General features: G+C 41.5%; 1 protein-coding gene across 11 annotated transcripts in view; it reads right to left on the bottom strand.

Moving 5' to 3' along the window:
• Positions 1-17523, bottom strand: part of DLG2 (discs large MAGUK scaffold protein 2) — a 2047541-nt gene that overhangs the window by 132158 nt on the left and 1897860 nt on the right. For all 11 annotated transcript variants that reach the window (XM_073612843.1, XM_073612834.1, XM_073612838.1 and 8 more), the window contains one exon: positions 11204-11279. In XM_073612843.1, coding sequence (XP_073468944.1) covers positions 11204-11279 — 76 coding nt within the window. The remainder of the gene's footprint in view (positions 1-11203; positions 11280-17523) is intronic.

Below are 17523 nucleotides of genomic sequence, written 5' to 3' on the forward strand. Positions count from 1 at the left end.
GTCAAAATTTGGTGTAACCAACTTGAAAGCATGGATCCATCCTGCCTCATCAACGGTCATCAGGCTGGTGGTGGTATAATGGTGTGGGGAATATTTTCTTGCCACACTTTGGGCCCCTAAGACCCCTTTCGCACTGGGGCGCTTTGCAGGCGCTACATAGCGCCTGCAAAGCACCCTGAAAGAGCCGCTGCTGTGTCTCCAGTGTGAAAGCCCCGAGGGCTTTCACACTGGAGCGGTGCACTGGTAGGACGGTAAAAAAAGTCCTGCTAGCAGCATCTGTGGAGCGGTGAAGGAGAGGTGTGTATAGGTGGAGATACCTGGTGTGCGAAATAAAGCGATGCCGTGCGCCACTCCCATGTTTGTGCGGCGTGACGTTGGTGGGCGGTCCCTGTGGTGGCGCTCATATGGGTGTAGCCTCGGCGGGTTTGGCCCTCGAGGCTTCCCACTCTATTGGATGTCACGTCTGTTTGGGGAATGCATACCATCTTTTTTCCACCACAATGCTCTATTTCGCACACCAGGTATCTCCACCTATGCTATGCCCTCTAGCTCTTTTCTTTCTTTCCCTGCATTTATGTTCTGTGGTGCCTGGTTTGTTTTCTTGGCGGTCTCGCTTGGGTGCTTTTATCCAGCTTTCTCTTTTTGTCTTCCACATGGTCACACATCTTTCCTCCTCTTTTTTCCAGCAACTTCACCTCTGTATTCTCTATTCACACACAACTGTTCACTTCTATGGTATGGTCGCAATTTGATTTCCAATCTGTACTTTCCACTCCAGGTTTGCCCCGGGGATCCTTGTCTGCCTTGGATGGCGCCCTGCGAGGTTGCCCCCTTCGGTCCATCCACCTCAGCTCCAGGGGGGTGGTGTCTCCGATTGTCGAGCGATGTACGGCCTCCGCCACCATCTCACGAACCACAATGCGTAAGCATGCACTCTGTGTGGGGCTTTTTCAATTACCCCACCTCCATTTCATGTTTACATTTACTAGATCATTTTTATATCATTTATTCTAGATTAAGATACGCGCTTGCTCCTGACGAGTGGCACAACAAGTCACGAAACGCGTAGAGCTACCATTGTCGCGTTTCTCATCAGCGTCATGCAATTTCCTAATTTTTTTTAGTTTTTTTGGAGGCTTATTTTGCAGGCAATACCTTATATTATATGGTTGTGTATTAACATCCTAATGGTGTACCATGGAGAATTGTTGTATTCATTGAATCATGTATATTTGCCTCTATTATTGCTGGTATTTCTCTCTATTTGTGATTGATATATTATTATTATATGCATGTTTTATTTCTATGAGTTTAATAAAATTTTCCTAGTAGTTCATCGGTTTTGTTTTCTGGACATTCACGCATTTCATTTAAAGTCCCACCTTTGTTGCTTTTCTCTGAAAAAATTTTACAGGTTGCATGTTTTGAGTTACAGATGAGGTCTAGGGTTAGAATTATTGCTCTCGCTCTACTGACCGCGGCAATACCTCACATGTGTGGTTTGAACATGGTTTTCACATGCGGGCGCTACTCACGTATGCGTTCGCTTCTGTACGCGAGCTCGGCGGGACAGGGCGCGTTTAAAAAAAAAAAAGAAAAAAAATTCTTATTTATTTTACCTTTTATTTTTACTCTGTTCTTTAAAAAAAAATGTGTCACTTTTTTTTCCAATTACAAGGAATGTAAACATCCCCTGTAATAGAAAAAAAGCATGACAGGACCTCTGGTCCATTGTGTAACGACGGTGGGCGGTCCGTAAGTGGTTAAAAATAACATGTTTTACTTATCTGCTCTGTGCAATGATTGTACACAGAGCAGCCCCGATTCCTCCTCTTCTCTGGTTCCTCTTCAGCGCTCCTGGCCCCTCCCTCCTGTTGAGTACCCCCACATCAAGCAGCTTGCTACGGGGGTCGCCTGAGTCGTGCAGCTGCTCTTTGTGTCCATTCAGACACGGAGCCGTGGCCCGGCCCCTAACCCCTTTCTCTCCTCATTGGCTGATTGACTTTGATTGACAGCCGCGGGAGCCAAAGGCACCGTGCTGCCATCTCAGCCACCGAGGAGCCAAGACACTCCTGCAACATCCAGCTGTGAACAAGGCTTGCTGACGAAACGCGTCTGCTTGTCCTTTTTAACTTGCTATGATACAATAAAGATCACAGATGGTATATCCACAAGTGCTGGCTCTGCATTTGGATTTTCTCTAGTTTGCCATTTCGGATGTTTGAAAGACATCCTGAGCCTCAGAGCACCTGGATTTGGGAGTGCCGGATTTATCAGCCACTTGTTATCCGGATATCGTAGTTCAGAGCGGCGTGACTCTGTGCTGTTACTCCTGCAACATCGCTGGGGGGGGGGGGGGAATCTTCCAGAGGTCAAGTGGTTAACACATTATGCAACTCATGATTATGAACCCGGCCTAATAAATCAAAACATGAAAATCAAAAATATGTTTTCGGTGGACAGACCCTTTAACCACTTCAGCCCCGGAAGGATTTACCCCCTTAATGACCAGGCCATTTTTTTTTTTGCGATACGTGCACTGCGACGCTTTAACTGACAATTGCCCATTCGTGCAATGCTGTACCCAAACAAAATTTATGTCCTTTTTTCCCCCCACAAATAGAGCTTTCTTTTGATGGTATTTGATCACCTCTGTGGTTTTGATTTTTTGCGCTATAAACAAAAAAAGACCGACTATTTTGAAAAAAAAAAAAAAAACAATATTTTTTACTTTTTGCTATAATAAATATCCAAAAAAAACCCTTAAAAAAACCCACGAATTTCTTCATCAGTTTAGGCCGATATGTATTATTCTACATATTTTTGGTAAAAAAAAATAAAATCGCAATAAGTGTACATTGATTGGTTTGCGCAAAAGATATAGCGTCTAAAAAAATAGGGGAAAGATTTATGGCATTTTTATTATTATTATTATTATTTTTTTTACTAGTAATGGTAGCGATCAGTGATTTTTTGCGGGACTGCAACATTGCAGCGGACAGATCGGACATGTTTGATGCTTTTTTGGGACCATTGACATTTATACAGCGATCAGAGCTAAAAATAGCCACTGATTACTGTATAAATGTCACTGGCAGGGAAGGGGTTAACACTAGGGGGCGATCAAGGGGTTAAATGTGTTCCCTGGGAGGTGTTTCTAACTGACAGGGAGCAGGGCTGGTGCAAGGATTTTCGACACCCTAGGCGAAACCTCATTTTGTCGCCCCCCCCCCCCCCCCCCGGCTCCACCCTTGATTCCGCCTCCTTTGCCTTGTCTATGTATTCCCCACCTTTTTAAGGAAGCGCCCATCAAATGCAGCCTCACCAGTGCCCATAAATGCAGTCTCTCCAGTGCCCATCAAATGCAGCCCCACCAGTGTCCATCAAATGCAGTCTCACTAGTGCCTATCAAATGCAGCCTCACCAGCGCCCATCAAATGCAGCCTCACCAGTGTCCATCAAATGTAGCCTCACCAGCGCTCATCAAATGCAGCCTCACCAGTGCCCATCAAATGCAGCCTCACCAGCGCCCATCAAATGCAGCCTCACTAGTGTCCATCAGCAGCCTCACCAGTGCCCATCAAATGCAGCCTCACCAGAGCCCATCAAATGCAGCCTCACCAGCGCCCATCAAATGCAGCCTTACCAGCGCCCATCAAATGCAGCCTCACCAGCGATCATCAAATGCAGCCTCACCGACGCCCATCAAATGCAGCCTCACCAGCGCCCATCAAATGCAGCCTCACCAGTGCCCATCAAATGCAGCCTCACCAGTGCCCATCAAATGCAGCCTCACCAGCGCCCATCAAATGCAGCCTCACCAGTGCCCATCAGCAGCCTCACCAGTGCCCATCAAATGCAGCCTCACCAGCGCCCATCAAATGCAGCCTCACCAGCACCCATCAAATGCAGCCTCACCAGTGTCCATCAAATGCAGCCTCACCAGTGCCCATCAAATGCAGCCTCACCAGTACCCATCAAATGCAGCCTCACCAGTGCCCATCAAATGCAGCCTTACCAATGCCCATCAAATGCAGCCTATCAGTGCCCATCAGTGAATGTTTGCTTGCTTCCATTCATTCGGGAGTCGGGACACAGACACAGTCCTCCGCCGCTATTGGGCCTCTGATGCTATGTGAGAATGGAGCAGCGGCTGCCTGCTGATGCTGAGACCTAGTTGCTTGCTGCAGAGAGAAGAGAGTAGGAACACCAGTGGCCGGGCGCCCTAGGCAGCAGTGCGCCCTAGGCGCCTGCCTTGTTTGCCTAGTGGTAGCACCAGCCTTGACACTGAACAGCAGATCTCTCTCTACCTCCCTGACAGAATGGGGAATCTGTTTGTTTACATTGACAGATCCCCGTTCTGGCTCTCTGTGGAGCGCTCGCTTGGTCGCTGACGGCCATCGGGGCCGCCGGCCACGCGCATCGGCTCCGGCGTCGCGCCTCGCCCCCTATACCTCTTAAAGCGGCCGACGTATACCTACGGCGATTCGTGCAGCCGCGCCAACCTGCTGCAGCATAATGGCGGCGGCTGATCAGCAAGCAGTTAAGAAGGTCGCTAAAAAATAATAATAGTTGTCACCAATCCATCTCCCTTGAACTTTCCGGAATGATCTGTAAGCTGTAATGTTTTACTTTTCTGTTCTGGAACACGGAGAATAGTCATCCTATAAAGTGCCCGTCCCGACCATCACAGAGCTAAATGGATTAGTTTTAATTATAATGCTTGACTCATTAATCAGCCGGCATTTCATTTACAAACAGTAGTACTCTGAAAGCGAAATGTAATAATAATAGCAGTGATGTACTATCACGCTGTTCTGGCCCATCAGTCTCTATAGAGCACCGTGAGATGAAATTCAATTACGCCCCATTATTTTCTAACATTGGAGCTTTCACTGGAAAAGTCTGCTGCACGCCAGTCTCTCTCGCCCAGCGCGCACTCCTATTATCTTCCTTAAAGCGGAACTCCAGATAAATACAGTGAAAAAATACATATATGACATCCGTATTAACTAGGAAAGGATTTGTAATCCTGTTCATCCAGTTCTGAGATTTACACAGCTCTGCCACACAGCACAGCCCTGTCTGGCAGGGTAGGAGACCTGATGTTTTGTTTTTTTTGTGCTACAGTTAAAGTGGTTGTAAGCCCTTACATATACCCAGTGAAGTCACTGGGCTCAGGTGATACACAAATCCTCCTACATAAGTTGTAGACATGTGCACTAGCAAAAAATGTGTTTTATTTAGTTTCATTCGGGTTTTTTCTCTTTGTCATTCGTAAATTCAGAATTTCGTAAATTTGTAAATTCGAAAATTCGTAATTTTCGTAAATTCGTAAATTTGTAAATTCGGAATTTCGTAAATTCGAAAATTCAGAAATTTGAAAGTTCTAATTTCATAAATTCGTCATTTTGTAAATTCGAACATTCGTGAATTTGTAAATTCGTAATTTCGAAAATTCATAAATTTGAAAGTTCGTAATTTCATAAATTCCTAATTTTGTAAATTCGAAAATTCATAATTTCGTAAATTCGTAATTTCGGAAATTCATAATTTCAGAGATTAGAAAATTTGTTGTTTCGTAAATTCGTAGTTTCGTAAATTTGAAGTTTCGTAAATTCGTAATTTCTTAAATTCGTAATTTCTTAAATTCGTGAAATTCGTAACCTTGTAAATTTGTAATTTCGTAAATTTGTAATTTCGTGAATTCGAAAATTCATAAATTTGAAAAATCGTAATTTCATAAATTCGTAATTTTACAAATTTGAAAATTCGTAATTTTGAAAATTCATAATTTCCTAAATTCATCATTTCAAAAATTCATAATTTCGTAATTTCATAAATTAGAAAATTCGTAGTTTCGTAAATTCGTAGTTTCCTAAATTTGTAGTTTCATAAATTCGTAATTTCGTAAATTTGTAAAATTCTTAATTTTCGTAAATTCGTCATTTCGTAAATTCATAAATTCGAAAATTCGGAATTCCGTAAATTCGAAAATTCATTATTTCGAAAATTCGTAATTTCATAAATTCGTAATTTTATAAATTTGAAAATTCATAGTTTCGTAAATTCGTAATTTCAGAAATTTGAAAATTCGTAAATTCAAAAATCCGAAAAATAGAAAGAAAATCCGAAAATTCGAAAGAACGAAAATCCGAACATTCGAAATAATAACTAACTAACTAATAATTACTAACTATTAAATTATAGGCCATTCAAATTTGGCTGTCAGTGAATGTAACGAATACAAATTTATTCAAAGTTACGAATTATCCGAAATAATGAATGCAAATGGAACGGAACAAATTTATAATAAACAATAATAATAAAAAGTTTTTATTATTATTATTATTATTGTTATTTATTATTATTAATTTGTTACGTTCCATTCGTTTAGATGCGGCATTCGTTACTTCGGATAATTCGTAACTTCGGATGAATTCGTATTCGTTGCGTTCACTAACAGCCAAATTTGAAAGGAAATTCCAATACCTATCATTTAATAGTTAGTTATTATTTCAGATTTTCACATTTTTGGGCTTTCAGATTTATGAATTTCCGAATTTTCAAATATTCGAAAAAAATTAATTCAACGTGTTTTCCGTTAATTCTGATGTTTCCAAATGAATGAATTTGTCGAAATTCATTAAGAAAAGAATTCGGAACTAAATAAATTGGACATGTCTAATAAGCTGTACCTGTTTATTTGCAGCCATTTATCCTTATAAGGCTCCATGTACACTAGCATTTTTTTTAAGCTCCTAGAATAGTGTTTTCCTATGTGTCCATGCACACTACTTTAGACTATTAGTGTTTTTTGAGCCTCAGCTTCTAGGAGCAGAAAAAAAATAGTTTTTGTAGTTTCCTGGAGCGTTTTTTTACCAGAAACGCTCCTAAATGCTAATAATAGCGTTTTTTTTTAGCCCCCCCCCTTTTACTGCAAAAACTGCAATAAAATGCTAATGCTCCTAAACGCTCTTAACCCTTTCGCCGTCAGGTCCGTACGTCGTATGGACCTGACAGCGGGGGGGGGGGGTATTACACACACTGCATATCTGAATAAAGAGGACCTGTCACCTAAAACTCATCACATAGGGGAACTATTTGTGATGAAAAAAAAAAGTTAAGTAAAAAATGTTTTTTATTTTTTTTTTTGCAAAATAAATAAAGTTACACCAAAACACATAAACCCCCCCCCCCCCCCCACCAAAAAAATTTTTTTTTTTCTAGGCCCCCCATCCCCACATATACACACGCACGAACGTAAACGCATGCGTTGGGGCGCCTACGCGTGAAAACGTTGATTGTGATACACATCGCCGCGCATGCCGGAGTGAGAGCAATAATTCTAACACAAGACCTCCTCCGTTACACTAAACTGATACCTATAGGGGGCTTTTGAAGCGTTGCCTATAGAAAATACAGGGTACTGATAAAAAAAGCTAAAGAAAAAAAATGCTAATGCTCCTAAAATGCTACTACAAAAAGCTATTACCAGCGTTTTTTATCCAGTGATTTTTCCAGCGTTTTTTTTTTTTTTTAGCTTAGTGTGCATGGAGCAAACTCAAGAGATGAAAAGGATTTTTCATAGACTCACAAAGCAAGGGGGGCGGGGAGGATGTACACATTGCACAAGAGCTCTAAGAACTGATTGGAGGGAAGGGACAAACAGCTGAGGCTGTCAATCACAGGCTGTGTGCTGGAGGTCCCTCCCCTGTCACCTTTTTTTAACTCTTTGTGTCGCGTCGGGATTCTTGTCAGAAGTGACTCATGCAGAGAGCAGAGGAATTAGACGTAGAGAGAACACTTTGGAGTTGATTTACTAAAGGCAAATAGACTGTGCAAGAGCAGTTGCTCCAGAGCTTAGTAACTGAGGTAAGGCTTCACTTTGCAAAGAGTACCCAATCACATGCAAGGAAAATAAAGTTTAAAAAAAAAAACAGCATTTTTGCTTGCACGTGATTGGATGGTCAGCAGAGCTCTGGAGCACTAAAGTGCACAGTCTATTTGCCTTTAGTAAATCCACCCCATAATTGTTCTCGGGGGGGGGGGGGGGGGGGGGGGGTAACTGAACTCTTTGTGGTTGATTTACTAAGTGCACAGTCTATTTGCCTTTAGTAAATCAACCCCTCCGGATTGAGGCAAGTACTCACTACAGAGGGAAATGCTTTGTTCAGATTTCATGTCTGAGGTTTACAACCACTGTAACCACTTACGGACCGCCCGCTGTTGTTTTACATCGCTACTTTGACGAGGAATACCGTTGTAATGCCAGCAGCTAGCTACCATAACCCCCGGTATGCTCTTCTTCAGCGGGCGGTCCGCTTCAAGATAAAAGTGGTCTCTGCGGCGGATTCGCCGCAAGATCACTTTTATCAGCGGCGGGAGAGGGCCACCCCTCCTGCCGCGCTCCGGTGCCCTCCGGCGCTTACCAGATCCGTCAGTAGCGGCGGAGGCGATCGGATCCTTCTCCTTCCTGGGCATGGAGATGAGTGAGGGGAAGATGGCCCCCACCCGTCTCCATACCATTGCAGGGCGGAAGCGACGTCAAAACATCACTTCCGCCCATAGCTCTTAAAGGGTCATTTAATTTTTTAAATGACTTTTTTTTTTTTTTATTGCATTTTAGTGTAAATATGAGATTTGAGGTCTTTTTGACCCCCCAGATCTCATATTTAAGAGGTCCTGTCATGCTTTTTTTCTATTACAAGGGATGTTTACATTGCTTATAATAGGAATAAGTGATACACTTTTTTTTTTTTAAAAGAACAGTGTAAAAATTTAAAATAAAAAGGTAAAGTAAATAAGAAAAAAAAAATTTATTTAAACATGTCCCGTCGAGCTCGTGTGCAGAAGCGAATGCATACGCGAGTAGCGCCTGCATATGAAAACGGTGTTCAAACCACACATGTGAGGTATCGCCGCGATCGGTAGAGCGAGAGCAATAATTCTAGCCCTAGACCTCCTCTGTAACTCAAAACATGCAACCTGTAGAATTTTTTTAAACGTCGCCTATGGAGATTTTTAAGGGTAAAACTTTGTCACTATTCCACGAGCGGGCGCAAATTTGAAGCGTGACATGTTGGGTATCAATTTACTCGGCGTAACATTATCTTTCACAATATAAAAAAAAAATTGGGCTTTACTGTTGTCTTATTTTTTAATTAAAAAAAGTGAATTTTTTCCAAAAAAAGTGTGCTTGTAAGACCGCTGCACAAATACGGTGTGAAAAAAAGTATTGCAACGACCGCCATTTTATTCTCTAGAGTGTTAGAAAAAAAATATATAATGTTTGGGGGTTCTAAGTAATTTTCTATCAAAAAAAAAAAAAATGATTTTAACTTGTAAACAACAAGTTTGAAAAATAGGCCCGGTCTTTAAGTGGTTAAAACTTGGCATACAGGGGTCACATTGTTTTTTTTTTCGTTCAGCCAGCACGCTGAATGTAAAAAACTGAATGGGCTCCACTCACCACACAATCAAGGTAGATGGAGGAATCCTCCCCGCTGCGCTATTGCATTCTGATTTCCGGACCCCTGCGCTGTCAGAATACACTGATTGGCTGCAGAGCTGATCGAAAAAGAATTTTCCAACAAGCCCGTTTTATGAGAAGTCAATCGTTAGATCGATAGAGAATAGCTACAGATGGTGAGCCGGACAAATTCCGATCCATCTATGGCCAGCTTAAGTAATGCTTACAGGTCTTGTCCCTCCCCCAGCCTGTGAATGGACAGTGAAGGGAGAAGCAGCAGACTGAGAAGCTGTACTTGCCAAACATGCTGCAGAAATCTCCCTCTGCTGAGTCTGGCTGCAGCCATTTTAACTGTGGGCAGCTGAGGCTTCTGGATTTACACAGACACACAGAGACACACCTCCAGCCCTGCAGCTCTCATTGGCTCTCTTATGACTCCCCCCCCTTCCTGGCAAACTCTCACAAGAGTGCGAGAGAGAGAGCTGTGCATGATGTCATAAGCCTAGGCTAATGACCAGACAAGAAACAGGAAGTGGGCTGTATAAGGAATTTACTGGCAGAAATAAAATGTTTTACTATCCAAAGTTCTAGATGACACTTTTACAATTTGTAGCAAATTTGCGTAGCAAGTCTCTAGCGGGAGCAAAGTTGCAGTGGGGAGTCTACAGCAGGAGCTCTGCAAGTCTGCAGAATGAAAATTCAGCCACAGTGACCCCCTGTGGTGGGATGACTATTGCACAACATAACTCAACCAGACCTGTAGAATGTTTGTAAAGAAAGTTGATCTGGAGTCAACTATATATATATATACTATATATTAATAATATATCATTATTATATAATGATATATTAATAATACATAATTTTATATATATATATATATATATATATATATATATATATATATATATATATATATATATATATATATATATATATATATGTATTATTAATATATCATTATATAATAATGATATATTATTAATATATAATTATAGGAGAGCACAATCATCAGAATTTGAAGTGTATCTATACTCTAAACGTTTAATCCAGGTCATTACACTGCTTGCATGTACAAAAATCCATTAAGGATGTATTAATTTTTTTTTCCGCCCTCTCTTCTTCCATTTTTGTACAATCTGTTGCGTTTACGTTTATTTATTTATTTTTTTGTATGTCTGTTCCTTTAAACTCAAAAAATATATCTTAAAAAAAAAAAAAAAAGAATGTATTAATGAATACAGAGCTGCAGTCATTTATGTCTTTTATACCTGCCTGGAGGTATGGTTATAGTTGAGCCTAGAGTTCTAAAAAGTCAGGCAAGCTTTTTTTTTCCCTGTTCTAAAGTACCTTTTATATATATGTTTAATAGAAATATATAATTATTATATAATTATATATTAATAATATATAATTATTATATAAATATATATTAATAATACATAATTATTATATATATTAATTATGTGTGTTTTTTTTTTTTTTTTTTTTTATTCATTGAAATGTATTTCATTCTAATTGATTTGGATGAATTTATATTGTTTTAGGGTTTATTGATGGATTTGTATGATTGTATCATTTTATGGTGTTTGACTAGCATTAAGGTATTTTACTTAATCTGCTTTATAAATATTCAGCACTATATACCATAATAATGCAGTCGGTAAAGATTTACCAGCAATTTCAATACACATATATTCATATTGATATATATATATTTGCTCTACTTACCCCTTTAGAATCAATGACTCCAGGCTTTGCATTAAATTTCACAGTCTTCAACCGCGCTCTCTCTCTTCTTTCAACCCTACAAAAATGTATGAAATGAGTTAGGAGGACTTATATGTATCTAATGCAAAGACGTGTGCGGGAATAATTATTAACTAAATGTAGAACTCTAAGCAAAATTAAAATTAATACAAATATGATGCACTGTCAATAGCATTTAAGTGTTACTAAACCCAGGACCCTGCATTCACTATATCTGGTCTCCCACAGAACACAGAACATGGAAATGCAATTATTTTAGGAAATGCAAACTGCTAAATACCTTTTCTCATCAGCAGTATATAGCAGTCAGTAACTATAGTTATAGTAGTATAGTAGTATATAGCAGTCAGTTATAGTAGTATATAGCAGCAGTATATAGCAGTCAGTAACTATAGTTATTATAGTTATAGTTATAGTATCAGTAACCAGCAGATCACTGGTTAAAGCTTGTAGATAGACATGTGCACTGCCGAATAATTTGTTTGTTTTCGTTTCATGTGTTTTTTGCGTATTTTTTTTTTTTGTGTTTTTTCAGGTCATTCGTTATGATCGCAATTCGTAAATTAGTAAATTCAAAAATCTGTAAATTGGAAAATTCGTAAATTCGAAAATGCGTAAATTCGAAAACTTGTAAGTTTGAAAATTCGTAAATTAGAAAATTCGAAAACTCGTAAGTTCGAAAATCGAAAACTCGTAAGTTCAAAAATTCGTAAATTCGAAAATGCGTGAATTCGAAAAATGCGTAAATTCGAAAAATTAGAAAATCTGAAAAAAGAAAGAAAATCCGAAAGGATAACTAACTAATAATAACTACCGTATTTATTGGCGTATAACACACACTTTTCCCCCCCTGAAAATAGGTGGCAAATCATGGGTGCGTGTTATACGCCGATAGTGTACCTCGGGGATGAGTGCCGCCGGAATTCACCGACCCGTCATCTCTTGTTTACTCGGCTTTCACGTCACATACACAGTCCCGCCTCCGCCACCGGCATTGGATCAGTGTTCTTTCTATCACAGGAGCTGGTCCAATGCCGATGGCGGAGGCGGGACTGTGTATGTGACTGCTAACTGAGAGCCGAGTAAACAGGAGACGACGGCTCGGTGATTTCCTGCACTGCATCGATGAGAGATGGTGAGGCTGCAGATTGCCATTAATCGGGCTGCATTGATGGGAGATGGGCATCAGGCTGCATTGAGGCTGCAGATGGGCACAGATCAGGCTGTATTGATGGGCACTGGCCATTATTTTGCTTCAAAGTGGTTTATTTTAAAAAAAAAGTTTTTTTCCTGAAACTTCCCTCTTAAATTGAAGATGCGTGTTATACGCCGATAAATACGGTAACTATTAAATTATAGGTATTGGAATTTCCTTTCAAGTTTGGCTGTTAGTGAACGTAACAAATACGTATTTATCCGAAGTTACGAATTATCTGAAATAATGAATGCCGCATCTAAACAAATGGAACAGAACAAATTAATAATAAATAATAATAATAATAAGAAGAAGAAGAAGTTTTTATTATTATTATTGTTATTTATTATTATTAATTCCTTATGTTCCATTCGTTTAGATACGGCTTTTGTTATTTTGGATATTTCGTAACTTCGGATAACTTAGTATTTGTTACGTTCACTAACAGTCACATTTGAAAGGAAATTCCAATACCTATATCTTAATAGTTAGTAATAGTTAAGTTATTATTAGTTAGTTATTATTTCAGATTTTCGAATTTTCAAATTTCCGAATTTATGAATTTACGGATTTTCAAATTTTCGAATTTTCAAATTTAGGAACTTACGAATTTTCGAATATTCAAATTTATGAATATTTGGAAAAATGTGTTAAATGGGTTTTCGTTAATTCTGATGTTTGCGAATTAAATAATTTGTCGAAATTCATCAAAGAACTAATTTGGAATGAAACGAATTGTAAATATCTACTTGCAGGAGGAGTTTTCATTCACTTCTGATTGTCCTATTAGGTTGCAGGAGCCCTGACCCTCTGTCTGGACAGCGCTGATTGGCCCTGTGCCATTCACATGCACCCCCCCCAAAAAAAAAACTCTCTAACAATACACACCAAACTGAGCATGTGCAGTGTGTCCCCAAGGCTCTGTTCTATCAGGAGATGGATTGGGGACAGTGGAAGAAGAGGAGGATCAGAGAAGACAGGATCAAACAGCCTTTATACATAATGTGCAGGATTAACCCCTTAGGTTCCGCAGTGAGTATAGCAAGCATGTGTTACTGCATATACGGACTGATTTTACTGCTGTGGGTTTAGTAACACTAAGATAGTTTAACGCATCATTCCCAAGACTACCTCTGTCACATAGTTTTATTACCTGTTGATCCTGCCAGTAGATTTGTTCATTTCCTTACTTTTTGTACCAGACCAAGCTGTCCAGCCGAAGGTGTAATCACGTGTACCACACCGACTAAAGTTAGATTTTAATTTGTTTGCTTTTTGCTCATCTACCACCAGCCTGTAATACCGATTCATTCCTAGTTTTCAGTGCTGTACCCAAATTCATTTTATATCATTTGAGACACATAAAGCTTTACTTTGGCATTCAGTTGCCTCCCCCCCGAGTTGGCCTGTTTGGGGCCCGTAATGAAAACCTAATTGGGCAGCCATTATTTTTCGGTTTGCCCCTTGCGTGACCCTATTTGGGCAGACGGGAGTTTTTTTTTTTATCTCCGGGCGGCACTGTGGATGTTCAACCTTCGTTTTTTTTAAATCTCACGCTTGTCCACCCCTCCTCCCTGCATGCTCTGATAAGGGTCTGGTATGGATTCTGGGGGGCACCCCATGCCATTTTGTTTCCCCAGCTCTTCTGTGGAGGGCACTTTCCCGCTGACAGCGGGGATGACTCATCATTGTTAGGAAGCTGGCGGGTGCCGGCGGCTCCTTAACCACCTGTTGACCGCACTATAGCAGTTTTACTGCTACAGGGTGGCATCTGTGTGCCAGATCACATATATTTACTTGATTTGTCATTTCAGCCAGCAGGGGGCGTGCGTGTGCAGTTTTTGCTGTCAATATTCACAGCAGAAGCTGATCTGCGGGTGCCGGAACTTGATGTGCTCAGGCACCCGCCGATTGCCAGTAAAGAACACAGAACAGCGATCTGCCTATGTAAAGAAGGCAGACCGCTGTCCTGCCGGGGGGGGGGGGTGAGTGGATTCTATTCATTTTTTCCCCTAGTAAAAACAGCACACTGTGTACACCAAACACTGGCTACGCGCACATTTAACCCTTTGATCGCCCTAGATGTCTTCCCAGCCAGTGTCATTAGTACAGTGACAGTGCATATTTTTAGCACTGATTACTATTACTGTATTAGTGTCACTGGTTGCCAAGAAAGTGTCAAAAGTCTCAATAATGCCGCTTACACACGACCGGACTTCTCGTCCGCCTGAACTCCGAAGGACTTTTCAGCGGAGTTCCGACGAAACGGACTTGCCTACACGCGATCACACCAAAGTCCGATCATTTCGAACGTGATGACGTACGACCGGACAAGAATAAAGAAGTTCATAGCCAGTAGCCAATAGCTGCCCTTGCGTCGTTTTTGGTCCGTCGGACTAGCATACAGACGAACTGATTTTTCTATAGGAATCAAGTCCGTCGGAAAGATTTGAAACATGTTCTATTTCTAGGTCCGTCGGAAATTTTTCGACAGAAAAGGTCCAATGAAGATCCAATGAAGCCCACACACGATCGGAATGTCCGACGGAACCTTTTCTGCCGGAAAGTCCGCTCGTGTCTACACGGCATTAGTGTCTGATTGTCTGCTGCAATATTGCAGTCCCGCTATAAGTTGCTGATCGCCGCCATAACTAGTAAAAAAAATAAGTAAATACAAAATTTCAGTATATATCCCATAGTTTGTAGAATGTAGACGCTATAGCGTTCATCTTAACCAATCAATATACGCTTAATGGGAATTTTTTTTGTTGCCAAAAATATGTAGGAGAATACGTATTGGCCTAAATTTATGAAGAATTTTGATTTTTTTTTTTTTTTTAATTGGAAATGTTTTATAACAGAAAGTAAAAAATATTGTTTTAAAAAAAAAATTGCCTGTTTTTTCCGTTTATAGCGTAAAAAAAAAAAACGTAGAGATGATCAAATACCACCAAAAGAAAGCTCTAAAAAAAGGACACAAATTTGAATTGGGTACAGCGTTACATGACCGCGCAATTGTCAGTTAAAGTAAGGCAGTGCTGTATCGCAAAAAGTGGCCTGGTCATGAAGGTGGATAAATCTTACGGGGGTCAGGTGGTTAATAACCAATCACTCATCCCTGTTGCTGAAAGCGCAGATAAGTCGCTAGTCGTTAGGACGCCGGGTCATAACAACCAATGCAAAAACAGATGCAAAACAGACCATCTGTCCATTTATATCCACTTTCATTTTTTTTTTCAATGGAACAAAAATAGAGACTTGTTCCGTTTAAAACGGATGTGGATGTAAACGGATGATCATTCATTTACATCCGTTTGCCTATAGGAATGCATTGCTGTCAATGGATGGATGAAAAATGGACGGATGGTACACTGGTAATCTGCAGTACAGTAAATGTTTGCTTTGAGGTTTAATACCCCTTTAATGTTCATCAAACCGCATTGCTACTGCAGACAATGTTATCATATCTGAGCACTTCATTTATTTTTTTTTTTACACAAAGAGCACACGGGAAATAGAACATTTCACTCCGCTCTTCACCAAGGGAATGACATGAAAATAGCACTCGTGTCATTATTTCTCTCTTGGGCTCTATTCTGATGCTAATCAAACTGACAGAAGATTTGACACAATTCAACATAAAAACAATGAAATAGGAAAAATTATTTAAAAAGAATAGATAGGAAGCAAGCGTGTTTTTTTTTTTCATAAGCACCGAATACATATTTTCCTACTTTATTAATGCAAACATACAATTTCAACCAGTTTAGCCAACGCATACCTGCATTTAATCTATCCATTCTTCAGCCCTCAAATTTCCCACTCGCCTACTCGCATTTTGCGAGTGGAAAATGAGGACTGGCGAGCATGGGGCTGCCTCGCAGGAGGAGGAGGCGAGCACCACCGGCAGGCGGGGTTGAACGGGAGCCGTTTTCCCAGCCAGGGTAAGAGAGGAGAGAAAGAGTCGAGCTGGCCGATCATCATGTTCCATTTGAATTGCTGGGTTTCCTGTGCCACTCACCGTCACACAGTCCCGCCTCCTCGCCCTGCGCCGCTCACGTCACACAGTCCCGGCTCCTCGCCCGGCGCATTTGATAGACAGAACACCAGTCCAATGCCAGGCGAGGAGGCGGGACTGTGTGACGAGAGAGGCACCGGGAACCCAGCAATTCAAATGAAACCTGATGATCGGCCAGCTCGACTCTTTTTCTCCTCTCTTCCCCTGGCTGGGAGAATGGCTCCCGTTCAACCCCGCCTGCTGGTGGTGCTTGCCCTCCTCCTCCGAGGTAGCCCACGCTCGCCAGCCCTCATTTTCCACTCGCAAAATGCGAGTAGGCGAGTGAGAAATTCAAATGAAAGCTGTTACAGCGGGCAATCTCTGCTCTCTGATGATCGTACCAGCTCGACTCTTCCTCTGCACAGGTGAGACTACTGACAGGCACAGGTGAGGCTATACTGATGAACACAAGTGAGCCTGTATTGATGGGCACAGGTGAGGCTGTATTGATGGGCCCGTCAATGCATATGCAGGGGCGTCACCAGGGTGGGGCCTGACGGGGCCACGACCCCCCCAATTTTACTGTGTGCCCCCCCATTTGCCCCCCCCAGTTAAGTACTGTCTGAATGTCAGTTACTGTAATAACCGAATAGCCGCCGGCCGGCGCCGCGGCTGTCCGAGTGCAGACCATCCGCCCGCTTGAATGACTCACTAGTATGACTGTCAGTCTCTAAGCCAGTAAGCGGGGCTAGCCATTAGCCCAGGTGACGTTGCACGACAGCCGCCGCCCGCCGCTGTTGTTTATGGGAGTTGTAGTGTAGTCCGTGGTGCGGCGGTGGCTGCATGCTCAAGCTCCCTGCTCCCGCTCCCAGAGGGTGGAGTCAGTCCAAGGAGAGGAGAGCAGCGCAGCCCACCTGAGCCTGCGTGCTACAACAACTCCCATTGCTGCGGTCGGATATTGCCTGGACACCACACCACGTGGCTGGTCTTGGCGCGCCTGGTGGCTGCAGTAAAGAGTACTGTGGAGTGGAGTGGAGACCCCAGCCAGGAGCGACATCACTGACTGTGACCGACCCCCACAAGCCACGA

This window comes from Aquarana catesbeiana, linkage group LG02, assembly GCF_042186555.1.
Source record: "Aquarana catesbeiana isolate 2022-GZ linkage group LG02, ASM4218655v1, whole genome shotgun sequence".
Taxonomy (NCBI): Eukaryota; Metazoa; Chordata; class Amphibia; order Anura; family Ranidae; genus Aquarana; species Aquarana catesbeiana.